Source organism: Diceros bicornis, chromosome 4, assembly GCF_020826845.1.
Source record: "Diceros bicornis minor isolate mBicDic1 chromosome 4, mDicBic1.mat.cur, whole genome shotgun sequence".
Classification (NCBI taxonomy): Eukaryota; Metazoa; Chordata; class Mammalia; order Perissodactyla; family Rhinocerotidae; genus Diceros; species Diceros bicornis.
The window spans coordinates 99,506,657-99,523,335 of NC_080743.1; the positions used below are offsets into that span (position 1 = coordinate 99,506,657).

The 16,679-nt window shown below is 52.9% G+C and overlaps 1 protein-coding gene across 2 annotated transcripts in view; it reads right to left on the reverse strand.

Annotated features, from left to right (window-relative positions):
* Window positions 1-16,679, reverse strand: part of RASSF5 (Ras association domain family member 5) — a 67,764-nt gene that overhangs the window by 16,723 nt on the left and 34,362 nt on the right. Inside the window, exon 1 of one of the 2 annotated variants that reach the window (XM_058540187.1) lies at window positions 11,823-12,331. The exons of the other annotated variant lie outside the window; for it this stretch is intronic. Within the exon in view, the coding sequence (XP_058396170.1) occupies window positions 11,823-11,942 (120 nt within the window). The 5' untranslated portion in view covers window positions 11,943-12,331. Of the gene's footprint in view, window positions 1-11,822; window positions 12,332-16,679 lie in introns of those variants that run through there. 2 annotated transcript variants of the gene reach the window in all.

Below are 16,679 nucleotides of genomic sequence, written 5' to 3' on the forward strand. Positions count from 1 at the left end.
CAGCTGTTATGGAACAGTTTGCCAATTCCTCAAAAAATTAAACATAGAATTACCATATGATCCAGCAATTCCACTTCTGCGTATATACCCAAAATAAGTGAAAGCAAGGATTCAAACAGATATTATACACTCATGTTCATAGCAGTATTATTCACAACAGCCAAAACGTGGAAGCAACCCATTGATGGATGAGGAATGGATAAACAAAATGTGGTCTACATATACAATGGAATATCATCTATTCATAAAAAGGAAGGGAATTCTGACACATGCTACCACATGCATGAACCCTGAAGACCTTATGCTCAATGAAATAAGCCAGGCACAAAAAGACAAACACTGTATGATTCCATTTATAGAAGGTTCCTAGAGTAGTCAAATTCATAGAGACAGAAAGCAGAATGGTGGTTGTAGGGGCTGGGGCAGGGTGGAAGGAAGCAGAGTTATTGTTTCATGGGGACAGAGTTTCAGTTTGGGAAGATGAAAAAGTTCTGGAGATGGATGGGGGTGATGGTTGCACAACAATGTGAATATACTTAATGGCACAGAATAGTACACTTAAAAATAGCTAAAATGGTAAATTTTATGTTATATAAATATTTTATTACAATTAAAAAAAAAGAAGACTCTAAGGGCAGGGGAACCTGGAGGCCATGGAACCAGCTGGTTTCATCTGGTTCCCACAAAGCTGGGAGCTTCCCTTACTTTCTATATTCCAAGCAACTGAGAAGTCAGTCCCACTTCTAAACAAGTCGGCCCCTTCATCCCAAGACCTCCCGGAGCAGGCTCTTTTCCCAGGCACAGGTTGCTCTCCTGCAAGGTGCACTGAGAAACGGCTAGACACTAGGCACCATCTGGACAGCCCAGCCCAGCTCAGAGGAGCTGCTGCGGCTGGGTGAGGGTCTGACAGCTTCCCAGAGGGCTCTCCAGAGAGGGGCTCAGAGGCAAAGAAGCCTAGGCTCAGAGACCTGGAAGGGGCCTCGAGATGAACTGGTCCAATCACTCACATTCTGAAGCAACTTGAGTCATTAGGAGACTCAGGAAGGGGGACTTCCCAACCTGCTTCAGATGCTCTCCCTCCCTCCTGGCATGGCTGGTCACGGTCAAGGAGCTACGTCTGGCTTTCCAACCTCCCACATCCCTAGAGAAATGGATGTGATAGTAAAAGGAAGGTTTGGGGAAACGCTGTCTCTTCTTGCTTCTGCAGGCCACAGAGTCACAGCACAGTCTTGAAGTCAGAGCTGTCCATCCACCTCCAAGTCGCTTCCTCACTCGCACACGGTGGACTTCCCCGCGTGAGAATGCTCTGAACAAAGGGCTCCTCAGCTTCACGTAGAATGCCATGTGCTCTGAGAGCCAGAGCGTCAAGCCCAGCAGAACCACTAGGTCTTGAGAGGGGTGGCTTTAGAAGTCCAGCTCGTGTGTTTTAATTACAGGTCCTTTCCCAGGCTGCAAAGACGTGGGCGCCATGCTGCAGAAGCACCTTCTCCCACCACGTGCTGGCTCCAGCTCTGCCTGGAGCTCCCTATAGGACAGGGCATTCTGTGCCATAAATGATTCAGATAATTCAGAGGTGGTGAGTGTCATGCAGGAGCCAACACCCAGCTCCCAGCATACCCCCACTGCCAATGTGCTAGGAGGAGAGGGGTGGCTTGAGACTTGAGGCAGCAGCTGGGACACCAGCCTGCGCTGCTGCTGGAGGGAGTGCAGTCCTTCTCTGCTGCCCTCTGCCTGGGAGCCCCACCTCGGCCTTCAGTTTCCCCAGCCCACATGTGTCCCTCGTCACTGTGCTGCCTGCCCTGCTCACCCACCCCAGCTTGGGGACTCATTCGTGATACAGAAACGGCTCTGAGTTGGTTATTAAGCAGCTCTGGGTCTTCTCACATGTGTGTCCTCTCGCTGTGTCATAACGGCTCAGGGGCAGGGATGTTTGGTTTCCTCTCTCTCCTGAATGGCCTGGCGAAGTCCACTGCCCTCAGTGCCTGCAAGACGAATGCCGCTGACATGGGGTTGCATTTGTGCGTACCTTCTGGCCTCACTGCTGGGGCTTCAACTACTTGGGTAATTCTGGAAAGAGCTATAGGAGAGGCAGTATAGCCTATGGGCTGGGAGCTCTTGCATTAGACTACTGGGGCCCAAATCCTGATCTGCCCCTTCCCCCACTACTGTGTGACCCTGCACACATTACGTGACCCCTTCTGTGCCTCAGTTTCCTCGCTGTTCAATGGAAACCAGACATAGCTGTTGTGAGGATGAAATGAGTCTATACATGTAAAGCACTCAGAACAGTGCCCGACACACATCAAGGCCCAATAATTAACTAGTATTATTATGCATTCTAACCGTTTTCCAGCAGACCTCTAGCTCCTGCCCTTTCTCTGTTCTATGAACAGAGCCTTATACCTCCACTCACCCCAAGCATGAACCCCACCTCCCCACCCATCTGCATTTCTTGAAATGGCCTTTATATGCCAAGCCTGGAGTTCTCCGTGGGTTCTCACAACCAAATGCTGGGCCCTTCTTTAGCAGGTATTCTCCACTGGAGGGGCAAACCTTCCCATCTTACAGGAGAAAGCAAAGCCTGGAGCGGTGAGCATGCTTCCTGAGGTCACCCCGAGCGAAGGCTCAGGGCTTGGGCTCCCAGTGTCAGGCTCACTTGAGGGCCTGGGGCCCCTGAGCAACATACCCCTGCCCACTCCACCTGGGCCCACTGAGAACGCTCAAACTACTGGGATCACCAAACCAGGACCTTCACTTGCTCAGAATTAAACTGGGCAAGTAAGACAAATGAGAAGTGTGCTGGTTCCTTCCCCCTCAACCTGCCACTCCCCACAGCTGGATGGCAGACAGAAGAGACCTGTCACAGCAGGCTCTCCCACCTCCTCACATGGGCCCCTCTGCCCCAACCTCCTGGAGGCCCCCCTTGAGGAAAGACCATGCCAACTCCTGCCAGCAGGTGCCAGGGCCCGGTTGCTTAGTGACCCGGCCCTGCTTGCCCTCCCCCTCCAGGGCCAACAGCTGAGCAATCACAGATGGGGCGGAGGGGCTGCTCTATGTCTGGAAAATTGTCCTTGCATTTTCTGCTCACTCAGTGAGATTTTTCTTTCAGAGTTACTGGAAAAATCCATTGATTCTGCATCCAGAATCTTAGCAAGCTTCCCTTTAAAACAATCCTGAGATCAGCTTTCACGTACCTTGCCCTAAAGCACTTGCACACGTGTCCTCTCCTGGGGAGCCCCCGCTACCTCTGAGGGCTCTCTTACGGAAAAGAAGCTACAGGCCCACCCCTCCTTTATCAGATATGCACTAAGCACCTACCATGTGCTGGGGACATAGTGATGAACAAGATGTGGTCCCTTGCCCATTAAAATGAGGGATAGGAAGGAAAGACATGCCAGTGTTTGGGGACACAGAGAAAGAGGCATTCAGGTTACAAGTGGAAACGCTCCCTCAACACCCCAGATCCACCAGCTCCCACGTTCTCCTCACTAACCCACACCTTCCCAACCAAGTGTGAGTGTGGGGATTATACTCGCCCACTGCCTCCACATGCTCCGGCGAACAGAGGGACCGCGCCTAACCTCAGCTCTGCACCACAAGAAGACTGGCCTCACGCTCCCCACTGCAAGGTAGGGCCCTACAGACCCAGCTCCTGCTCGTCATCCACATCCAACACCACTCTTCACACTGGGGGAGAGCCAAGAGATGAGGAGGCTAGGGAGGGGCTCCTGAATTGGAGGTTGATGAAATGGTGGCAAGAGAGCATGGTGACCCAGATTTCCCAAGACCAGAACAGGAAAAAATGGCCTGGATTTTAGCATCAGGAAATTGGCTGAATGAGCAAAACAGCTTCCTACGGCAGGTCACCAGAGTTTGAGATGGCTGATTTGAGCTCATTTGGAGCCTTTCAAAACTTGACTCCCACCCAAGATGCCACGTGTGCAGTGGGAAGAGCATGTGCTCAGAGTTGGACACACGTGGGGTGGGGCCTCGCCCTTGGCTAACCCGTTTCACATATTAACCCATTGGAGGTGCCAACCTTCTGACTGATAGCAACAGGAATTCTGCCAGTGTGGTCTGCCAGGCCTACATCAGCGCCCTGCTGCAGCCCTTCCTACTTTTTTTTACCTAGGATTGTAGCCCCACACATAGCAGGAATTCAACCAGCTGGAATCACGTTGTGTAGCTCCCTAGACAAGGAATGACTGATGAATGGGTTGGAGGAGGATGGTGGTAATGAGCACAGCTTCCCTCCCCCTGCCTGCGGTGGGTTACATGCAGGCCTGCTTGGAAACAGGGGAATGGCTGTAATGACCCCTAACAGTCTCCTCCAGCTCCAGGAATCTCCGCTTTTCAGAGGTTAAGTTAGTCTCCTCCACCCCTCCCAGTGGCTGCTGCAACTCTGTCAGTGTCAGCCTGCCCCCGGCCCCCACGTAAGCTATTCATGGCGAAACTCTTTGATTCTGGGAGCCAGCCTCCTCCCTGTTTGGGGCTGCTGCCAGGTCCTGATGACAGCCATGCGGTTGCAGGGAAAATGCAGAGTGTCTTCCACCTGGATGTCCCTGTGCCCAGCAGCCCCCATCCAAATACTTCATGGATGGGGAAGGGGCACAACTAGGGTCTGTTGCACAATGTGGCCGGGGCCCTAAGGTCTTTAAGGGCAGAGACCATGTTTTATCCATCTCTATATGCCTCACCCACAGTGCTCAGTGCTATAAGAAAGTTAAAAATACAATACTTTGATTGAGGCCGGCTACTGCAGGGTTTTGGATGCTATATAAAGAGCAGGAACCAAGCGTGGGCTCTGCTCTAGAGGCAAAGGAAGGAAGATACCAGAACGCTATGCCCCTGGCAGTCATATCCAGGGTACACAGAGGGAAAGAAATAGGACAGAAACCGGTTGGTGACCTCCTGCAGCACCTAGGTGAGAGGTGACGGACACCCAATGTAGGGCAGGGCAGGGGACAGACAGGAGAGGCCTGACATCTGCAACACTGTGGAGGCAGAACCAGAGGGACAGACTGGATGGAAGGAGGAGGTGAAGACCCCTGGGGTTTCCCAGGGGGTGACTAGGAGTGTGGGGCAGAGACAGGGAGAGAAATCAGTTACCAGCAAAGCTATGAGTTGGTTCTGGACAGATTAAATTTTAGGCATCTGAGGGGCATGCGAGACCTCCAGTAGGCTACGGAAAATTTTGTTCTAGAGCCAGGAAGAGAGGTGGGATGGGGGACATAGGCGGGGGAGTGCTAAGCTAACCCGAGGTGGATGGGAGAGAGAGGAGAGGAGGAGCCCGGATAGCACCACGGACAGAAGCCAAAGGCTCCGTGAGTCAAACCCGAGCTGTCTGCCGCCGCCGCTCCCTTCTTCCTCCTGGCCCTGAAATTCAGTGTTCCTGATTCTTGCCAAAAGGATCTGGTCCTCTTGTCCCCAGGGAGTAGGCCAGGCCAGGCCTGGGTCCCTATGCTCTTTTATGGGTGGATCGAGCCATCAGAAGAGGAAACCAAGGCCCTGGATGAGGACAGGTCTGGGTCCTCCACACAGGAGGATCCCAATGCCAGAAGTGCACAGTGTGGGTTACCTGGTGAGTCCAGAGCTGAAGACAGGAGGGAACCCAGGCTCCTGAGCACCCAGGGTGGGCCCAGTGGGGCCTCCCCTTCCAGCTCATGGGCTGGAAGCTGGATCCAGAGCCCAACCTGACGGTGTGAACTAAGAGCTAGGATTCAGGGTTGATACGAGTATATAATCTTTCTTCCTTTCTCCCTAAACTGCTTGGGTGGATGGATGTTGTATGTGCCCTAAGCTGTAACTAGAATTGCTTTATAGGGAAAAGCCAGCTGAGTCTGGATAAATGGTCTGAACTTGTGAAGAAAGAGGGGAGGACAGAGGTGAGCATGTCCTGGGTAAGTACAGGTGGTCCTGGAGAGGGGACTCATGTCAGTCATTCATGACTGACCCCACCCTAGGGAAGTTCTTATGATCTAGAGAACTCAGTAGTCAGTACCTAAAATCTCTGCCAGTCCCATGAGAAACTTCTAAGAAGAACTTGCTCCCGTGCAAAGTGGCAAGGGACTCCCAGGGAAGAAATCGAGGACAGCCTCACGTCACATGTGTTCTTGCGGAAAGGACCAGGTGCAGCACCTGAGTCTGGAGGGTTAGTAGCTGGAGCTGGGACGGGAAACCAGGACTTGGCTTCCAGTTCTGTGCTTCTTCGATTACATCACAGGCCAGTCACAACCTCAAAGGGCTGTCACCGGAACAGCCTCATTGAGTGTGCTATGGGGAGAGTAACGGGGACAGCTCTGAGCAGGGACCCAGGGGTTCTGACTCTGCTTAGCTGTGTGACCAGAGATGAATCCTTTTACCTTCTGGGCTTCAATTTCCAGCCTGGGAACCCTCTGGAATCTGTAATAAATGCCCATCTTGCATCTCAACTGAAGTCATCAGTCAATTACCCAATGTTTCCTCAACGGGCGGTTCCTAGACTTCACCCGGGAATCACCTGAGGACAGTCTTAAAGAAGCAGAGTTGAGCGTCCTACCTCCAAAGATTCAGGAGCCAGTGAGTCTGGGGTGGGGCCCCTGAATCTCCATTTCAAAAAGTGATCCAGAGAGTGATCTGACACAGGGGGCCGAGGCCACCCTTTGAGCAGCACTGACAGCTTCAGATGCTACTGAGGAACCAGAGAAGGGCTGAGAAAGGACAGGGATCCGTCCTCCAGGAGTTCCCAGCGCAGCTGGGGAGATAGGACCCTATCTCAGGAATCGCCTACCCTCAGTGACAGATGAAGGAAAGGTACAAGGTCAAAGAGAAAGAGATTAACCCTTCACCAAGAAAGTACAAGCAGAGCTTCCAAAGGAGGCCGGGCAGAGAAGGTGGTGGGAGGGATGTGCGGCAGAGACAGCTCAAGGTTCACCACAACCGGCTTCCTTTTCCACCTGGGCCCACAGCTGTACTTCATTTCCCAACCTCCCTGCGGTTAGGTGTGGCCATGTGACCGGGCTCTGGCCAATGGCAAGTGGGTGTAAAAAACACACCATTTCCGGGCCTGAGCCACAAAAATCTCCCATGTGTCATCCTGAGCCCCCACCTGGCCATGTAATTTTACTTAAAGGGGGAAATAAACTTCAATTATGTTCAACAACTGAAAACTGGGGCTGTTTGTTACAAGAGTTAGTCCATCTTGATTACAGGATGCGAGAGAGAAGACGCAGCACAGTCAGCACCTTCTTTGGAAACTGGGACTGGGTGCTGTGTGGCACCTGAAGGGGATGCGAGTTCTGATCTCACAGCGCTTGCGGCCTTCACGGAGAAAAGCAGCTCTGGGAAGGGCCAGAGCAGGCACCAGGTAGGGAACGCCCCGGGGACGGAGCAGAGACACAGCCTAAAGGGGGAGGCTATCGCGGGGCTGTGAGGTTAGTCTTGGGCTGTGCAGGCTTCTGAGACAGCACATAAAAAAAGAGTTAAATGGTCCAACAGTTCTGAAGATTCTTATTTTATTTTTATTGCTCAAATTTGGAACTAACTTATTTTTAGTATTCTTTTCTCTCACGCCAGGAAGGTGAGGGGCAGGTGCTGTGCCTGAGGCCTGCTGCTGGCAGAGAGATGGGGATTTCCCTGACTGGTCCAGGGCCAACAGGCTTGGCGGACATCCCTCGAGTGCCAGAGAGGCCCTGTCCAGGGTCGGCCGACTGGCCAGGCCAGAGGCGATGGGACAAGCGCAGGAACAGAACTGGCAGTGGCTTCGTACCCTGACCTCTGAGACCCCCTTCCTCTTTGCATCTTCCTTGCATTTTTCAAGAACTAGTGGTGTCAGCATAGACCAGAGAAGGCCTGGGAGTAGGGGTGAAGGGGGGACAAGAGTGTGTTCCCCACGTGCTTAGGTATAATATTTAACCCATAGATAGAGTCAACCTTCTGTTCTCCATATCCACAAGGAAAACACACATGAGGAAGAATCTCCAGCAAGTGGTATTTTAGGACAGACACCAAGAAGAATGATTAAATGATTAAAGTTGTAAGCTTCTGGAACTGATGACAGGGACCCCTGCTAGTTCAATGTAGGGTCAATGATCCCTTGGCCAGTGTGCCTTATGGAATGGAGCCTGAGGTTGTTTGGGCCTTTTCATTTTGCCTCTGAGAGGACAAGGACTGCCATTTGTCCCAGTGACCCACTGAGCAGAGAGGACCAAGAAGAGCACTTGACAAGGAGTCCAAGAAGGGCTTTAGTCCTGGCTCCGCCTGACCAGATAAGTGGCCTGGTGAAGTCCTCCCACCCCTGTGGGCCTCAGTTTCTCCATCTGTAAAGTGAGGCACTAGACCAAACCCCTTCAGCTCTGACCTTCTGCATAGGCTTCGTTTGTCCTCAGAGCACTTCCCCCAGTGCTGGGTGACTCCAGAGTCCTGGGGTCCCAGAGCCTGTTGAACACGCAGAGAGAGCTCAGAGGTCAAAACCCTAAACTCCTGCCACCTGTAGGCATTTGGGAAACTAACAGGAGAGGAAGTGGGCCCCACTTCCAGGGTCACATCCAGACAGGAATAAAGGACAGATGGCAGGGATGGCCAGCGGGCCTGGCTTCACAGTCACCAACCCTACAGATCACCCAATCCTGCCTCTGTAGGACTAATGCAGAAAAGTCTCTGGGTCAGGAGGCAAGAGATGTAGGTTCTAACCCTGGGTCCATCGTAAACTTGCCGTCTGACCTTGGACAAACCCCTGCCCCTCGACTCCAGTATCTTAGACTGGGGTAACTGGGTGCACACCTTACTGGGAGCCCTCAGTCTGTACCGCTGAGCACACAGGTTGTTCTCCCCAAGCCACCAGGAGCTGCATCTTGACACAAAAACCCCAGGGAAACGCGATCTAATTGTGCCCAGGCAGGGGGAAAGGACAGGGAGAGCCCCGCCTCAGCCTCCTGATACTGTGCCCAGTGTGACTCAAAACCAGTCCTCCCTGCCCCTTCAGATGCAGCTCAGTGCCCCAGGGGGCGGCCATTTTCTGAAAGGAGGGAACAAGGTAGGACCCAGGGCCTGGTCCCGCTCTCTCCGTTGCTGTCTCTCTGACCTTCAGGCGCCTCCTCTGTGAATGAGGAGGTCTTTCCCACCTCCCACCTCCCACCAAAGAGGGTGGAGACAGATCTGGGGAACTGTCTGGAGCTGGGCTGGTGACGACTCCCAGGTGGTGGCACGGGAACAGCAGCGGGGCTTCCTCGCAGCCCTGTTCCAGCCCTGCTCACGTCAAGCTTCTGACAAGGCTATTTATAGAAGCCTTCTCGGCCTTTCCCAAACGGGGCCCTCAGTCTCTGGGTGACCGGGAAACACATAAACACCTTTCCTTGGAGACAGGACAGAGAAATTCTCTTAGGAGCTCAGATGTGGTCTCTCTTTGGGTAGGAGAAAAGGATTGTTCAGGGTCAGATGGGGTTGGGATATGGCAGATCTCTTTGAAACCCTTTCCAGAAGTGGCTCCAAGGGAGAAGAAAGAGCTGGAAATGTTACTAAAGGCAGAACGACACTTGGAAGGATGAAAGACTGAAACATTTGGATGAAGCTTCCCAGCTCCTAAGTCAGCACCCCCCACCCCTTCCCAGCCTGCTCCTCCTTCAGCCAGCGGCCCCCCAGTGCTTGCCCACCTGGCCCCTCCCTCCCTCCCTGGAGGGTCCTGAACTGAAGGCAAGTCTGGTGCTGAGAAAACTGTCCTTGATGGCAGTTCTGAATCTCCAGTCCAGACCCTCCTCATACGGGAGCGAGGTAGAGGCCAGGGATGGAAGGGCCATGCCCACCACCTTTTCCTTTCCTGAAGCATCTATCCTTGTTGCCCTGTCAGGGGGTCAACAAAACGAGTTCCCTAGAAGGGATTCCTGCCCTCTGAGGGCTTTTACAGGCTTGGGCAAAATGAGGTAGAGAGATATGCAGAGGCCTCATGCTATGCAACGGATTTGAGAACCAAACGAAATAAAGAGTTTCTGTGGGCCCCAAAACTAAGGTGTACTTTCCGGAGTGGTGCTAGGAGGAGAGTCTGCGAGAAAATGAAGACAGAAGGCTGTTTGGGCCAAGGAACAAGTCATCCCACACCCCCAACCCCCCGGCATATTTTTGTAAAGATATTTCCACTTCTCCCAAGAAATACCAGAACCAGCTACACCTTTCTCATTTGCCAAGTGAAAGAAACCCAGCTTTGCAGTGCCCCTTCCTCTACCCACTCATGCAAAAAGCCCACCTCCTGGGACCAAGGGCTTACCAGGCCGGCTGGCAGTAAGCGTAGCAGCTAAACTTCGTTTTAAAAACAGGAACCATTTCCTTCCCAGGCAGCAGCAAAACTCTCTAGAGCAATGGTTCTCCACCTCAGCTGCATATCAGAATTACCTGGGGAGCTTTTCAAAATCCTGATGTCCAGGCTGCACCCCAGGCCAATTAGTTAGACTCCCCGGCTGTGTGACCCAAGTATCCGCATTTTCTAAAGCTCCCCAGGTAATTCCAGCATGCAGCTAAGGTTGAGAACCACTGGTCTGAAGACCCCAGAGAGCTGGAGTGCCTGTGTGTGTAGGCGTGTGTGCATGGGGAGGGTCCCTACAATGATGCAAGGACCCCAAGAGAGAGCAGGGCACCTCTCCTCAGCAGCGATGCTGTTCTGCCTGAGCCCTGCTGCAGCCCTACCTCCCCTGCGCCCAGCCCCCAGAACACGTCCTGCTCTCCAGCCTCAGGAGGGGGTGCCCCAGAAAACAGGGCCTGTTTTGGTTGATTCCTTCAAACACTAAAATCAAAAGCTCTCCTTTGGCTCTGGGGCATCCTCTTACAAGTGAAAGGTCCAGAGCATTTGTCTGACATCAGAACCCAGCAAATGCAGGGCCTACAGGCAAGGTGAGTTATTACCAAAGGAGGCCCCAGAATCAGGCCTGGGGAAGTTCTGGGTTAATTCTACATGGTGTAGGACTGCTAAATTAATGATGAGCCTGCACACACCTGTGAAATTTAACAGCTCCCTTCTGTCTTTACGAACAGCCCCTTTTAGGGGCTCTCCAAGGACCTGGTTTGGAGCCCTCTCATCTAAATAACAAAACAAATAAATAAATAAACAAGCTCCGCGACCACTCGCACCACGTATATGGCAGATACATGGCTCCCACAACCGGAGGGTGAGGCCAGGGGACTCAGGCGTGCTGGGCGTCTAGAGGCTGACACCTTTAGGAAGCATATACAACCCCATCAGTGAACACAGGCAAACCCCTCTAGGTTACCCCAACCAGCCCAAGAAGTTAAAATGGTAGTAGGCCAACCACCTAGGACAGAAGTGTTAGTTTGCTTCTAAAAACACTCTGGACTTCTGCAAAGTTGCTGGGCTGTGTTTTAAGATGGTTTCTGGCCACACACAATACGGAAGTCTCAACCTATGAAGGTTTGTTTATCCTACTGAGGGACTGGGTGCCATCCACTTTCCGTCTAGAGCTTCAAAGCTCGGATTTGGGAGGAAAAATGAAACAGAGCAGTTGCCCCGTCACCCTCCGAGGCACAGGTAAGCACACTGCCAACCATGAGCCAAGCACCGTCCCCAAGTCCCAGAGAGCCATTTTGAAAAAGTCCAAGGACAGGAAATGCTGAAAAGAGCATTAAAAAGAGAATAGTGTTTGCTGGTGGTCCCTGAAGGCCTGCGGTTCCAACCCTTGGTCTGTCAGCCAACAAGTTCAAGGGGGTCCCCAGGGCAACTGCCCACCCACTCCGGTAATGCACATGGCTTTGCCTGTCTCCCGGGATCAAGGTTTCCCTCCCAGACCACAGGGGTTATATCTACCCCAGTGAAAGGCCCTTGTACTCGATATTATGTTTACCTTCGAAGGACGTTTGCTCTGCACATTCCTGAAAAAGGTGGTCTTAGCAGTGAAGAAGTAATCCTCCGGATCCTCCTCCAGGCTGCAGTACCCACTGCTCATGCTGCTGTCCACCGTCATCTAGCCCGAAGCCCCCACCGAGGCAGCGAGCGCATCCGAGGGGACCGGCGTGGGATGCGGCGGAGGGGGGTGGGGACCCCTCCCCGGGCTCCGCCGGGCGCGAGCTCCGAGCCCCGCCGGGAGCTAGTCGGTTACGGGCCAGGCAGAGCCGGCGCCGGCTGCCCCGGCTTCTTCCCCTGGGGCCCGAGTGGCCCGGGCGGCGGAGTAACCTGTTCCCTTCCCGGCTCGCCGCCAGCGGCTGCAAGCACCGGGTCGGACCTGGGCGCCCGCGCGCGCCTCACTCCCTGACTGCCTCGGCATCTGCGGTTTCATCTCCTCCCTCCGCCCGGCGCGCAGAGCGCCATCGCGACACCTCCCCCGCCTGCCCGCGCCTTTCCTGCCCCGCGCGCTGCGCGCAGAGGAGCTCGGCGGCCACTTCCTCTCGCAAGGTTCCTCAAAGCCGCGCTCGGCGGTCGCGGCGCCCCTCCCCCGCCTCCCGCCCCGGGCCTGCGCCTCCCCACCTGTCCGGGTGTCACTGGACCCAGGGGGCAGGTGGACCTAGGACACCACAGGTCATATTAGGGATGCAGGGAAGGATGCAGGATGGACCTCAGGGAGAAAATTCCCACTGTCCTTTCTTCATCCTGTGGAGACAGCTCATTCTCACCACCCGTGATGGCTCAGGTTCACGGACAGAATGTGCTATAAGGTCCACACCATCCCTTCTCCCTCCCGCTCATCCGCCTCCTCAGCCCACCCTCTCATCGCCCATGCGCTGGGTGAAGGAGGCCGGTCAATTAGAGTGGTTAGAGAAGTAACCGGAGAAGAAGAAAATCGATATCTGGCCCGCCTGGAGAAGCAGCAATATTTTAACTTGGAAATGCCAGAAGAAACTGCAGGGGCCCCACAAGCGTATGCAAATCATATGCAAAGTTATGGCAACCTGGAGAGCAAGCTCGTCTTCTGCCCACAAGCAGAACTTGGCCCTCAGGAAGCCCCAGGACACTAAAGGAGCCTGCAGACACCGCCCAGATTATTTGTGCATTTTCCTGACAGTCTGGCCAAGAGGGGTCTTTGCCAGATCCCACCACTGCTGTCAAAGGTCAGCTCATCTACACTTCCCCATTTCCCCATCAGACTGGATGAAGGAACACCTTCCTGGCCTGGGGCTGAATCCTTCAACGCAGTTAGGGCAGCACCCCCACACCTTCTCAGACCTGTCTGTACAACAGCAGTGCCGGCCACCATCCCTGAACAACGCTGCCCCTGCTGGGTGAGGTACAGGGTTCTGTCGTGTAACTGTCCCAGAGCCTTCAGAGGTCATTATGCCGGTTTTATGGATGAGGAGATTGAGGCTCAGAGTCACACAAGTTGGACGTGTGCTGGGACTCAGACCCAGGTCCGTGCAAGCCTAGGGCCTATGCTCTTAGCTGCTGTGATGTGGTCTCTCAGCAGAGACGGGCCCGTTGGGTGTGCAGTCTGCCATCTTTCAACATAGCAGGGCCTGGAGTCCCAAGAAGAGCTGGCACTGCGAGGGCACCATGCTCATGGAGTCTGATGGCCTGAGGACTCGGGAGTGCCCTGAGAGTTGCGGGGAGGGGTTATCAGTTCTCTCTCCAAGTCTGTGTGGCTTTTCCTGCAGTTCTGAGACAACCACATCCTGAAGAAGCCCACGCCAGGTGGAGGGCTAGACTCGGCCCCTAGACACCCAGCTGCCAACTCCATTTTCAGCTAGGGTTATTTTTATGAGGAACCCTCTCCCTCTCCCACCTTAACCAACTCTGTCAGTGCTCGGGAGGGTTTCAAACTGCAGCCCAATGTGGCTCCATCTTCCTACACAGTCTTCTTCCCAGAAGCCTGTGAGTGCCTGGCAGGCAGAAGCACGAGATAGCTGGGAGCCGGCACCTGGCCGGCTGGCTGCCCTCGGCTCAGGAGAACGGTCAATACCAGTAGCTGCCTCCCTTGGCGGAGAGATGATAAGTAGAGGTAAACAGCCGGCGGTGGGGGCTGGGTTGAGCCACGAGGGCTTTACAGGGGAGAGCTCACATTAAGGGGGCTGAAGGTAGGTTCTGGGTTTATTGGAGCAATCTTTTCTTCAAATGAGGATTTTAGAGGCTGTTTTGGGGGGATTTTCCCCAGAGACAATGGTTCAGGCCAAGGAAGCTGGTATCGGCCGCACCAGTCCAATGCCAGAATGATGAATGCTGCAGAGAGGGGCTCTGTGTGGTCCTGGGACCACCAATAACAGCCCACCTGCTTTGTCCAGCCTGCAAAGAAACATGCTTTTCTTTATAAAAGGAACCTCATTGCTCAGTGGGAATCCAATACTTAAGAAAAAAACAGGCCCCACATTCTTTGTGGCCACGCTGTGTCCTTGGAGTCACACAGGGACCTCTGCAAAGCAACGGCAGTGCCACACACTCAAAATGTGCCATCTTAAATTACAGCTCATAACAACCTTTTTAAACACCAAGCCAAAGTACCCCAGGAGTCAGCATGAGTCTCTCTTTGTGAGCAACACACTAGATGCCAGACCTGGTTAGGAAAAGTTCTAAGTGACACCATGTTCTTTTAGGGTGCTGCTCCATGCCATTCCAAATATTATGAAAAAGTGATGTCTGAATTGGGCTTTTCAAAGCCCCTTTATCATCTATTACTTCACTTCAGTTGCTCTATAACCTTGAGAGCAAGTATTATCCCCATTTTACACATGAGGAAACTGAGGGAAGTAACATGTTCCATCACAGCTCATTACTTTCAAAGCTTCTTAACTCCTAGCTAGTGTCTCTTTCCCCACCCCACTCCACCTGTCAATGAATCTAGGCCTGGAAGGAAGCCATGTGAAAGAAGTTAGCAAGACAGACACCATGCTGACGAGGACCCTGGGACTAGAAGAAATCTGCAAAAATCATATACAATACAATAAGTTGGCCAGCCTCCAGAAGGAAAGTTCCAGACTGAAGCTCCATGGACCTAACGGGAGGATGACTGGACTCCTTTCAGTGTCTAATGACCCTGTCTGCACCTGTTCCTACGAATAATTAACAGAGCCACAGCCCGGCTGGGGAGGGGCATGGAAGAGCCCAAGCAATAGCCTTTCAAGCCTCTGGAGGTGAACGCAGCAAGGATGGGAACTGGCTGTTCTTGTCCCTGGGCCCAGGAAGAGGGCTCTGCACCTACAGCTGCAGCATCCAGAGCCTTAAGTCCACGGCGTCGTGCTGCGGTTCAGAAAGCCCCACGGAAATGTGAACGGGCGACATTCCTGTCTCCAAGCATCAGATGATGAAAGACATTATTTTAAGTTTTCCTCCTTTCTCAAATGTGATCCTAACATGTGGCCAGATCCCCTCGTTAGATCCTCTCTGTGGTTCTGCATGTCCCAGAAAAGCTGTGATACAAGACTGGAAGTCAGGAGCTGGTATTCTAGTCCCAGCCCCAACTCCAGCTCCATAGGGCATCCTGAGCAGCTCTGGACCTCAGGTTCCCTCATCTGCCCGATTGAGGGTGTCAGGGTGGGGATCACATTTGAGGCCTTATGACTTACCAACATATTCAGAGGCTGAAAACAGGGGTGAGGTGCCACCCCACGCTAAAACTTATTCTGAAACCATATTAGCCAGTATGTGCAGGCAGTGTACTAATAACTTTAGGTGCATCATTTCATTTAACCCCTACCACAAACCGATGAAGGAGCTAGTTATTATGTCTACTTTAGAGATAGTCAAACACGCACATAGTCATACATGCTAGTAAATGGTGGAGCCGAATCAACCCAGCCGGTCTGACTCTAGACCCTGAGTCCTGGAACACCCGGCAGTAGTACAGAGTGTTTACCCTGTGACTGTTCTCCTAAGAGCCATACAGCCTGAAATCATCACAAACCAGTCAGGAACCGGCACTTTCTCAGTTGGCCTGGGCATCTGCCTTCCCTTTAGCTCACTGAGGTTTTCCAGAGTTCAGCTGTACGCACGCTCCCCCTGGGTGCCTAGTGGCATCTATGCCAACGCAGCAACCACATCTCCCCATTGGAGCCTCACTCTCAACGGGTCTAAAATGGAGCTCATCATTCCCCGCCTCCTCCTCCATCTGTTCCTCCTCCTTTGGTATTTTCTATCTCAAGGAATGCCATTAGGTAGATTATTGCAAGGCCTTCCAGTAGTTTCCCTTGTTCCCATCTCTGCCTCCTCCAAACTCCTCACCCCTGTGGCCAAGTCACCCTTCTAGACTAAGATCTGATCAGGGTTGTTCTATCTAAAACCTTCTATCCAGATTTCAACTAATAATTATCGAATAATTACTGTGTCAAGCTCTAGTTGCTTTTCCGTTCACTACTTCATTCATTTAACAAACACTTACTGAGCATCTTCTGCCTGGCAAGCTCTAGAATGGGCATGAGTTCAGACCTAAAGGAGACATAGTCCCTGCCTTCTCATAACGCACACTCTAGTCGAACCACATGAAATGAGAAGTTCTGTTAGAGCTACTGAGCTCTTACACGTTTCGTTATCTCACGTAATCCTCACAACCCTGCAAGAAGGGATTGTACAGGTGAGTAAACTGAGGCTCAGTGTGTTAATTTGCCCAAGGCCACAGAGCCTCAGAGTGGCAGAGTCAGAGCCTGTGTCTGACAATTTTCCATTACAATTGTTGTCCTTTCCCCAGTGACCCCCAGTGCCCACAACAATGTTCCAAACTCCCGAGCAGGTCCCTCAGGGCCCTTCACAAATGCACCCAGCCGACAGTTCCTCCCCATCTCCA